The sequence below is a fragment of the Zonotrichia leucophrys genome, chromosome 4 (assembly GCF_028769735.1).
Source record: "Zonotrichia leucophrys gambelii isolate GWCS_2022_RI chromosome 4, RI_Zleu_2.0, whole genome shotgun sequence".
Taxonomy (NCBI): Eukaryota; Metazoa; Chordata; class Aves; order Passeriformes; family Passerellidae; genus Zonotrichia; species Zonotrichia leucophrys.
The window spans coordinates 31216167-31227827 of NC_088173.1; the positions used below are offsets into that span (position 1 = coordinate 31216167).

An 11661-nucleotide genomic window follows, 5' to 3' on the forward strand; every position below is an offset into this window, starting at 1 on the left:
GATGGAAGACACTGGTGCAGCCACAAACCCGGCCACACGGCAAGGCTACACTGCGGGCACCCTCAGGAAACACAGAGACCTTGGCCCGCACCGCGGTCTGTGAGAAGAAAAGCCCACAGGGAGCTGGCGACTGCTCCAGCGCCCCCGCACCCTACCAGGGTGGGAGGCGAAAAAGAGAGGAGGGAACCACTTCCTTCGCCCGCCCCTGAGAGGGAGGCGGAGAGAGAGGCAGCGGAGAAGGAGGCGGGCTTCCCTTCCCCTTCCGCTGGCAGCCGTAGCCGTGCGCGATGGCGAGCGGGGTGAGCGTCTGCGTTCCGCGGCGGGAAGGTCGCCCGGGGCGGGCGGAGGGTCCCGTACCGGGCAGGACGAGGCGAGCGAGCCCTCCCTGCCCTGCCCTGCCGTCGCTGCCGGGGCCGCGGGCCGGGCTCGCCGTGGCCTTTCTGGCCCCAGCGCTGGCCGGGGCTCTGGGGTTGTTTGGGTTCCTCCGCGCTCCTGCTCCACGCGTGTGAGGCGTGATGCGGGGTCGGTGCCGCTGCTCTGGCGTGGGAGGCTCCCGCTGTGAGTGTTTGCAGGATACGAAGGAAAACACGCGTTCCCTCCCCGCCGTGTGTTGTACTCCAGCCCCGTGCGCGTCCTGGGGTCTGAGGGCTGCGCTCCGGCCGCTCCTGGGTCGCGGCGTGGAGGAATGATCAGAAGACCTTGAGCTTTGCGTGTTTCCTGTGGGTTTCGGGCAGGTGCGACCGAACCGGCTGGAAAGAAGGGATAAAACAAGACCTGCCTGCTCACAAAGCCATTGCTGGCACGTTTGCTGCGCGGCTGTAGGAACAGCGCCATAGCCCAGACCTTGTGCCAGTATTTTCTGAGCTCTGTGCAGGCGGTCAGCGCCCGGGGCCCGAGCCGGGTCGGCGGCCGCGCCTGGCCGGACGCTGAAGCTGCTCCAGGCGGGCATTGGGGTTTGGAGCGGCTTCTGTCCCTGCCAGAGCTCGGTTTCATCCCGACTGAGGTAGCTGATGGTGTGCGCGGCCACAAGCATGGTAATAGAGGAAGTGAAGAACTGCTAGAAGTTGGTGTTTTGGTTTTTATTTCCAATTTTTTATTTCCAGTTGTTGGCTTCAAGATTTTCAGCAAAGCAACAGTGGAAAGTTATGAATAATAATAGGGCAGAAAAAGATGGGGCTTTCCTGATACCCACTCTAAATAGTCCAGGAGCCTTTGTGGCTGTATGGACTGATTGAGAAATTACTATTTCAAAATGTGCTTCCAGATGCATACCGTTAGTTTTAGAGGATCAGAATTTATCCTGTAAGAAGACTTTTTTTTCTCCTCTCTGTCTTTAATTTGTGTTTAACTAAGCTTGTGGAAATCAAATTTTAAGAGTGCGCAGTCTCCCATGCAAGAACAAGTGATGACTTAATGAGGGGAGGATGAGGGGATGGATTGAAAACCAGTAAATGATTTACTGAATGATGGCTCCCCTTGCACTTTGTGCTTTGAATTTAGATTTTTTTTTTTCTGGCAAAATCTTTGGTAGATTTAGAGATTATGACTGATGGCTCACCCTGTGATTCCACAGTTAGTTACTATGGCGCATTCCGTGCATTTTTGTAATATTTACCCTGGTATTAAAAAGCAGGACAAGAAGATTTCATAGCTCTAGTTAGGGGTATTTCTGTCTAATTTACACCCCTGCTGGCTATTGGAATAGGCACCTGTTTTCTGTTACAAAGCTTTTTTGGGTCTGTAGTATTTATTTTACCAAATTTAAGCCAAGATAGGTATCTAAGTTCTGCTATCACAGGTGCAGGGAGGATTTTAACTGGCTCTGGCAAAGCCTCGTACTGTTTATTGTACAACAGAAATACTGTTGTAAGAATGGCATAGACTAGCCATTATTTTCTGCTGATCACAGGTGATGCATGAGAGCTGGCAAGCTCAAAAGGTGCTCTTGGCACTGTAATTTCTTCCAGCAAGTGAAATTTCAAAAAGGCTGAGTAAATGTATTGCTGATCTTGGGAATTTACATTAATCCTCTCTTTCAAGCATTCCATGGGTACAGCACAGCTATTTTGAACACACAAAATGTCATGTTCTTCTCTTGGTTTATATTTCTAATAGCAATGGCTTAGACCTTGTCATCTTCATGAAACCAACCTCTAAGGGTAATCCAGATGCTTATCCTGAAGCTGCTCTAGAGTGTTTGGCTGTAATGCCTGCTAATTTTCTCAGTCACTGGTGTGTATGTAGCTGTCAATAGGATTTCCAGATCCAGAGATCCTGCTCTCTTATCCAGGCTCTCACCGTTGGGATTGAAAACCTTGCAGAGCAGGATTTGTTGTGGCACTGAGAGCAGTGAGTGAAGACTTGCTAACAGTGATCCCTGTGGCCCCAGCAGAGGTGTTAGAGCCTTACAGCAAAGTCCCTCTGCATCGCTGGGGGCTCTGCATGTCAGCTGCATCTCCTTGCTGGAATCCTACTTGGAAACCATCCTGACCAGGAACAGGAAATTCAGTCTTGATGTGGTTCTCCACAGTTCCCTTTCTGAACTTTCCAGCTTCAAGCACAGTGTTTAATGAACATACCTGAAATGAATGGCAGTCTTGGATGTTAAACCACCATTTTTTCACGCAGCCTTTCCATTCATGTTGCTCCCTTCACTGCAGCGTGTCTCCCAAGCACTCCCAGGCTTATTATATTTTTACACAGTAAGAGAATGACATCCAAATTTCAGATCTTGGCTTACTCATTATTGTTTAGCTTGCTGAAAGCAAATGTGGGGCAATTAAACCTTTGTGTTGAAATTATGAATTTCAGATCTGGGATTCTTTCCAAAAGCCACTAGTGCTGCTTTTATTTTCTCACTTGGCTGAACAAGAATTATTTTAAATTAACCGTACAACAGATGTCCTCTTGTTTTTTCTTGGTCTTGTCTTTTAGGTTATTAAATGCAAAGCTGCTGTTGCCTGGGAGGCAGGTAAACCTCTCTCTATTGAGGAGGTGGAGGTTGCTCCACCAAAAGCTCATGAAGTTCGTATCAAGGTAATTACATCAGTTCTTACCTATATGTTTTCTATTTTAGGAGACTGAGTATTGAAGATGAATAGTTTGTTTGCCAACAGAAGAAATGTTGAATAGATGTCATTAGTTCATTAGTATCTCATCTGGCTTTACAGAGAAGAAAATGACAGTATTTAGATCTTCTGTTTATGGAAAACACCTTTAATTTCTACTAGTCTCACTTCACAGTCTGGTCTGAGGATAATGGCTAATCTTGAGAATCAGTTCCAGTTGTTACAGACCAAGTTCTCTCAAAATATCTGAGGCTGGGAGCACCTTTATCTTGTTTCAAGGACAGCCATTTGTCATTTGTGGCAGCTGTGCAACCAGCTGGATTTTACTTCAGTCAGGCCATAAGTTATTGGCTGCTGAGCTGGGATTGGTCTCTTGGATTCCCTATACCCAAGTTTCTGATTTCATCAGGACTTTCCAGGAGCCTGTGTCTGCCAAAAAGTATACATTAATGTGAAAATTATTCCTGTGGAAAGGATTTATGCATGGTGCTGAAGACTTAAGCAGGAATTATGCAGTACTGAGAGTTCTGCACAGTCTGTCTGGAAATTTTACCTCTGAGTCTTAACTTATTTAAAATCTGAGATGTTAAACTACTTTGAGAGGACTTGGAGCACTGATTTCTAGCTATAGGAAAAGACAGGTCATCTTTTACCCCTTTCAATGTCACATTTTGGTTGATGGAAATTATAAAAATGTACTGTTGTGACTTTGCATTTTCAAAATAAGAAAAACTTGCTTGCCAGGAATTGAAAGTATGTTGCCCATATCCCAAATGCTGCCAGAACTTTGACCTGGCAATTGTTCCTTATTTCTGACTACAGGGAATTGTTTAGATCTGTGCTACTATTCTGTTCTTCAGGGTGTCTCAGATGATTTATTTCTTCACAGATAGTTGCCACTGCTGTCTGTCACACTGATGCCTATACTCTGAGTGGTGCTGATCCTGAAGGATGTTTCCCTGTGATCCTGGGACATGAAGGAGCAGGAATTGTAGAGAGTGTTGGGGAAGGAGTAACAAAAGTAAAGAAGGGTAAGGAAATAGCTTACAGGTTTTCTGCCTTCCTTGAAAGTGTTACTTTATTTGAAGACTCACTGTCAAATTGGGCCACTGAAATGCCATATTGCAGGAGTTAATACAGTATTTTATTCTGGGGTGTATGTCTGTGTAGACTTCTGTGGTCTGTGAGACAAAACACTAATCTATTAAATGAGCTCTTGATTTAAAGCTTGAAAGAGCCCAGAAGAGCATTATTTTACTTGAAATCAGATCAGTGTATAATTGCAAGAGGGTTGGGGGTTTATTATTTTTTCAAATTGTAGTTTTTATCTGTTGGTTTAATTAAAAGGCCTAAAGTGTTTAGTCTTGTTGTTCACTGTTGATTTAGGGTTGTTTTGTTTCACAATAATGTTGCTACTTGTTCTGGAATGATGAATTTCAGATGGGTTGTCTGCTCAGCCAGGATTGAAGTTGTTTATCTAGCACTCTATAATACCTCTGTATACAATAAACAGCTTTTAGTACACAAAGGTTTTAAGTGAACTCAAGCTCACAGAAAAACATGCAGAATCAAGTAACTTCCATTTTTTTTCACAGTGCCTTGCTTGACTCAATAACTAGACACAGAATATTTTTTCCTTAGGGGACACTGTTATCCCTCTGTACATCCCACAATGTGGAGAGTGCAAGTTCTGTAAGAATCCTAAAACAAACCTGTGCCAGAAGATAAGGTCTGTATGACTTTGACACATGCTATGGTATTTGTTCAGTGTATACCTGCTGTAGTTAGCAAAAGCAATTGACAGGAGTTTTCTTTGAAGAATAAATCTGTTGATGCATCATTTAATGACTTGGAAGGCAGGTGTTTCAGGAGCCACTTAGGCAATTCTTTGCAGTCTTCCTTAAAATTTCTATTCTTCCTTTAAATAAAACTGTTTCTCTCATTTCAAGTATGTGAAGGTGCAAACTACTACCTTGTGTCCACAGGTTGGAAAACATAAATGCTCTGACTCCATACTTAATCCATACTTAAGGGAACCAATTCAGGGAATGTAGCTCTGGGGAGTGAACACCAAAGCTCTCAAGTGGTACAAAATCATACAGGCAGCTCTTTTTTTTTCCTTAACACCTGCTTCCCAGATAAATTTGCAGCTCCTGTTCTGAAAAAAAAAATCTCCCAAACTCAAAAAAAGCCCCAATGACATAACTGACAGGTGCTGTTCAGGGGAGGGCACTGAAGGAGGCCAAGACAGTGGTGTGGTGCTGTGGCACAGGTAGCATTGGTAACTAATAAGGTCAACATGTGAGTAAACTCCATTTCTTTCAGGTTTTCCCTGGAGGAATTAACTGCATAAGGTTTTAGGAGTTTAGCATTTCACTTCTGTGAACTTCTAGGTTTACTAAAGTGGTCAGAATACAAAGGTGCAAGTATGCAGCTGCCTCTCTGTGCTGCTTGGTGGATTCCATCTGGTGAAAGTATTTGCTGCTTAAAGCTCTGCACTTTCCTGTCTTTGCCTCAAGAGTCACTCAAGGGAAAGGAGTCATGCCTGATGGTACCAGCAGATTCACCTGCAAGGGAAAGCAGATTTTCCACTTCATGGGGACCAGCACTTTCTCTGAGTACACCGTGGTGGCTGATATCTCTGTAGCCAAGATAGATGCTGCAGCACCTCTGGATAAAGTGTGCCTGCTGGGCTGTGGCATCTCCACGGGCTATGGGGCTGCTGTCAACACTGCTAAGGTAAGGCTGGCCTTATGGCACACACAGCTTAGCAACTACACTAGGACTGAAAAGGGGATGTACCAAATCTGTGCTCCTTCTTCCTCTTCAACTTTCAAACTGAAATTTAGCTAAGAATTTCTAACTTCCCCATAAGAGGCCAGATCAGGTTAGAAAAACCCCGTTGCCCTTTGGAGGAAATTCAGGTGGAGTATTCTGCACCCCTTTTGACAGCAGCTATATATGAATTACTTTTCTGGTTCATGTTCATCTTGCTGCAAGTCATTCTGATAACCTGAAGCTCAGGGTGAGATGGAAGTGGTAGGTGTGTGGGCATGAGTCTTCAGACAAAAGAAGGGGTGTAGTGCCTAAAGAGCTTTTAGAATTAAATTTCTATATAGCTTCCCTTGTCTATAAAATCTCAGAGCCATGTATATTTGCTTCCATTTTTCCTTTATTACAACCTCCTTAACCTGCATTTCCTCTTCCCCTGGAAGGATGAATTTTTTTTCTGTTGCTCATGATTCCTTTGTTACTCCTAGGTGGAGCCTGGCTCTACATGTGCCGTGTTTGGTTTGGGAGGCGTTGGGCTGGCGGTTATTATGGGCTGTAAAGTAGCAGGAGCATCCCGGATCATTGGCATTGACATTAACAAGGATAAGTATGCCAAAGCCAAAGAATTTGGAGCTACTGAGTGCATCAGCCCCCAAGACTCCAAGAAGCCCATCCAGGAGGTTCTGGTTGAGATGACCGATGGTGGTGTGGATTACTCATTTGAGTGCATTGGAAACGTCGGAGTCATGGTGAGTGCTTGGCAAACAGGAGCGTGTGCAGGGAGGGACCAGTTCAGCTGAACAGCAAGATCAGCTGCTTTCTTAAGATAAAACATGCCAGATTCACTAATCTTTTTTTTTTCTTAATAATAATGATACCTGCTATGACTCATAAGGACAATTCACACTCAATCCTAATTATGTAATGGAAGCAGCTGCTACTTCTTGGGTTGAAAATGGCACTTACAAATGTTTTTTCCTTAATCAGACTTGTTTTGAGGTCCTGAGTTTCTCTGTGCTGACAGTTGAAATTAACAAAACTCTTATAAAATCTATTGTGCAATGAACAGTAAAATCTCAGGGATCACTAAGCATTTCCCTAATTTCTCAAGTAATTAATTTCACCTTTGGAAATGCAATGCAGAAGTACTACTAAATGTAAGGCTGGATTTTCAGGAATTACAGTAGCATTCCTTACTGTTGGTAATATGGTCTGTGATTACAGTTTATCCTGACTCTCAGTGGGAGTTCAGAGTGACTTCTCTGAAAACTAGATAGGATATAAAAAGGGCAAAGTGAATCTTTAAAAGTGTAAGGGAATCTGAACCCTGAATGAAAAATATAATGTAATTTTCAGTGTATTTACTGTTCCTTAAATGCTGATGTGGCAATTCATTAATTGGGGGAAAGGAAGTGCTGCCAGTCCAGGCAGTGTAAACCTCAGCAATAAACACCCTGCTCTGTCCTGTCTGTCCATGAAGAGGGCTGCCCTGGAAGCCTGCCACAAAGGCTGGGGACTCAGTGTGATAGTCGGAGTGGCTGCTGCTGGCCAGGAGATCTCCACACGGCCATTCCAGCTCGTAACTGGGCGGACGTGGAAAGGGACTGCATTTGGAGGTAACTCTCTCTTGCTGTGGGGATAAAAATAATTTACTCTGGGCTAAAGGTGGGAAGAACACACCCCCTTGGCTTTGCTTGTGCAAGAAATGTACTATTGACAGGCTATTCATAAATGCTACGTTGGCTTTTAAGATAAAGACTCTTAAAATCTGTTATTCCTATAGAAAGGGTATAGATTAACACATTGGTATCATATCTAACATATTTTGAAGAGAGAATATATCTATATCCTACTCAGTACTAAAGGAATGGGATAGGGAAACTGCTTTACCACCAAGTGAAGGTTTGTTTCAGTTCCATCCAGTGAAAGGACTTGGTCTTTGGAGAGATGGGAACTTACATATTTGTGTTGCTTAACCACTAAGTAAATTGTGAGGCCAACATGACAAAACAAGTGCTTGATACACATTTTCTGCTGTCAACTCAAAACCACATTGAGTTCTTTTTTTTTGAGAATTCAGTAGTTGTTGAAGTTGATGGAAGTTCAATTTCAGACTTTGAATTATTACACTGCTCTTTGTCCAAGCAATAAAAAACTTACTGGGTTGGGTTATAAAGAATGTAGAGGGCCTGACAGAGATGCCATGTGTATACTTTCCTAGGTGAGGGCTGCTGTCAGTGCTGAATGCTGAAACACCTAGTAAAAGATTTTTCACCAATACTTGTGTTTGGGTAATGTGTGCTTTTGCCAGACCTCTGTAGGAGGGACAGACATGTCACTCATCTCTGCTCCTTTTCATATTGATCATACAAGTTTTGTTAGGGCTGTGTTTTTAATTTTCTGAGATGGGTGGAAAAAGGAAAAAACAAGGCATGTTTTCCTTCTTTCAGGCTGGAAGAGTGTAGACAGTGTACCAAAACTGGTGACTGAATACATGTCCAAAAAGATCAAGGTTGATGAATTTGTGACTCACACGCTGCCTTTTGACAAAATCAATGAGGCTTTTGAGCTGATGCATTCAGGAAAAAGGTAATGTTCACAATATTGAAAGGTATACAAGACACTTCTTGATCAGACACTGTCAAAGTACAGGCTCCCTGCCCACTGTCATATTTTAAACAGGGAAGCTAAAGGGTAACATATACCACATGCATTGATTCTGATAAAAACACACTTCTCTGACTTTCCAGGCATGTGCCAAAACACAGGCACACAGTAAAAGCAAGCAACAGTATAAAAGAGAAAAAGAGATGAAAAGCTGGTAAAGGGGACAGGTCAGTCTCAGGCTTTCACCATTGCTAAACATTCTCCCTTATAATAAGGAATTTAAAGAGACTGAAGATTATTCAGTAATATTTAGGATCCTCTGCAGATAGACAAATAGTTTTGACCACTGTCTCCAGAAACCAGCATGGTCTTTGTATTTGATCTCAGTCCTCATATCTATCTATTGTATGTAACTTTGGAGAAGGTATTAGCTCTATCTGCTTCAGCTCATATGGATTCTATTTTGGATAAATCAGTCGACTGTATTTGTTACAATTGGAAACACTGCATTTATGCAAATTTCATCCAGCAGTTGATCCCTGTCCCAGTTACAAACTTCAGTATCATTTCAGGGTTTTATTCATACATGAGCATGTCCAAGGAAACTAATAATGAAAGCTACCTAATCTTTTCCAAACAGACAAAAGGGAGAATGCCTGTACATATTACTGCTCCTTGGCTACTACTGAAAGGTGACACCTAGTATGAAAAAGAGTTCATTTGGAGTTTATTTCACTGGAGGAGAGAAAGAAAAACTGAAGAGAACAAGCATTATCCTGGATTTTTAATAAATATCATAGGCATAAGCATGACTTCATTCATGACAAAAGACAGAAGTTAAAATATGTCTCAACAATGAAAGGGAGGGGAGAGATGGGGAGAAAACTGACTTCTTGGTAATTTTTTTTTCTTTTTTTATTTTAAGCATTCGAACTGTCCTGAAATTTTAGAGCCAAATATGGATCTTCTAAGTGGCCAGCACCATGCTGACTGACTGCCTTGTTATAATGGAATTTTTGACAGAAGATAGAATCAAGCAACTGAAAACTCACTGGGACTAGAAAGATGTGTATTTTAGGGTGAGCATTCTGGGTACTAAATAATAAACTGTTAATCACTGAATAGCATTATGGAATTAGTCCTGATTATGGAACTTCTGTTTCTATACTCATTCCTCAAATTCAATAGTGGCTAACTCAAATCGACTTAATAAAAGCTTATTTCTAAACCCAGTGTTGGAATTATTTAGCATTAAGAGTGACTGTGTCTTTCTTGTTTTCCTCTAGTGATTTCAGTGTGTATGTGACACAGGGAGTGTTCTGCAGAGTCTGCAGCAAACGCTGTGGGATTCACTGCACAAGGCACAGCTGAGCACAGGGGTGAGAAGCAGCCTGCATTTGCTGCAGCTGTGCTGAGAGAGGGGCCAGAACTTGCCAAGATTCTGAGGCTATTCTAGGGCTACAGTGGATTGTAACTACATCCAGATCACCGTGAAGGCAAATGTAGAGCAGACTTTGGTGTCCAGGGTTACCCATGTTCACTGGGGTGCTCCGTGCTCTGCCTTATTTCTCACTGGTCTCTTTGGCAGCCTCTTGTAAAGATCATGGCACAAACTGCTCTGCTCACTTGCTCTAGTGGTGTCCTCCAAGGCTGCAGTAGGACAGTTGTCCCATTTCCTTAACTTACTGGCAAATGAAGCAAACTTTGCAGCCAACACTGCAATAACACACAGCATAGGATTGCCACCTCTAGTCAGAAACCTGATTGTGCCATTGAAGCAGTATATATACTACAATTAGAGCAAGTCTGCTCTTGAGGGCTGCAGGGGAACAGGAAAGAGCATTGCATGATGATGACTGCAGGGTTTTCTGGGATTTTTTTGTTGGAGGGGAAGGGTTTAAGTCTCAGTTTTGGAGTTGCAGGTTTTCTTAACTCTAGGTTTAGTGAACTGACTAGATAAGGTTCTTTTTGTATTGAAACCTGGAATCAGTGCCTCACATCCAGAAAAACATAAAGAAATAGCAGAAAATAGACTGCAAAGCAGAGGCAGCCCAGCCAGTTAAAAAAAAAAAAGTTAGATACACAGAAACTCAGTGTTTCTCAGTGAATCAAGGACACTGATTAAGGGACAAGTTTCATGTTTTAAAGAACTCTGGTCAAAACAACTTCTAGCAGAGAACACAGAATGCAAACAGTAATCTTATTAGAAGAAATTCCCTCTCACCACCAACAATTACTCCAAGCCACTGCTATACAACTGGGACAATTACATCTTTTCCATCTCTCACTAAAAAATATCCCCTACAGCATTCTGAAAGTAGTTGAGGTACTGCATTTCTACTTAATTTTACACAGTAAAGAACAAATGTGAATATCATAAGAATTCAATTTTGAGCATCAGGAGGAAATAAAAGTTGAATTGGTAACATAAAACTGAGCCTTTTAGCCCAGCAATGAGGTGACTCTCAATACCTTGTAGCTCCAGGAAGGCCGGCTGAACATCAGAAAATCCAGTAGAAAATTTGCTGTTAAGCTGTTCCAGTGAGAGTAGTCCATAATTAGAAGATTATATCAATACAATACTAGCTAACCTGGCAAACCACCCCCCAGCTGGATCTAACAGAGTTAACATACTTACACTGAACAGCTGTTCCTCTGTGCTGCACAGGCTAGATGAAAACCACAAAATCTTGTCTGCATTACATTATTACTTCAGAGAATCTGCATCTCAGAGTGTTTGTGGGAAGCCAGGCTGTAACACCAACAACAAACAATGTAGTGATACCACAGCGCTTGGGCTAAAGACTTCCAGCTTCTTCCCAGCCTGAGGAGTTGCTGTCCCAGCCACTACTTCATCCTGCAAAGCTTTTGACTGAACGGAGCATGTTTGAAATAGGGTTTTTTTGAAGTTGTTCAGCAAACCAAGGGACTCAAAGCCAAGAGCTTCTACCCCATTTTTGGTGACCAAGGTACTGTATTGAACTGCGCATCCGCTGTGATGGCAATGTGCATGCACTCTCTGGCTGGCATGTGAAACATGCAGGCTGGCCCCTCCTGCTGGTACTCTTATTCAACACCATCTACCAAACCTCCTCTCCTTAAATATTCAAGTCAAGTTGCAGGAACAGCATGAAGGATTTTCACACTGACTTACAGTAAAATAAGTAATTTTAATGTTTTTTCCCTTTACTCCTGTAAAGGAAAAATACATTAA

At 42.7% G+C, this 11661-nt stretch overlaps 1 protein-coding gene across 2 annotated transcripts; it reads left to right on the plus strand.

The window, feature by feature from the left end:
- Positions 1-137: 137 nt before the first annotated feature.
- LOC135446772 (alcohol dehydrogenase class-3) lies at positions 138-9698 on the plus strand. Of its 2 annotated transcripts, none has more exons than XM_064711033.1 (9): positions 138-299; positions 2935-3036; positions 3958-4099; positions 4710-4797; positions 5588-5807; positions 6329-6589; positions 7321-7456; positions 8291-8429; positions 9373-9698. In XM_064711033.1, exons 1-9 carry the CDS (start codon positions 288-290, stop codon positions 9395-9397), a joined length of 1125 nt encoding a protein of 374 aa, XP_064567103.1. In that variant the 5' UTR covers positions 138-287; the 3' UTR covers positions 9398-9698. The 2 variants fall into 2 exon arrangements, with proteins under 2 accessions (XP_064567103.1, XP_064567101.1); XM_064711031.1 differs by lacking the exon at positions 138-299 and adding an exon at positions 729-1034.
- The last annotated feature ends 1963 nt before the right edge of the window (positions 9699-11661 follow it).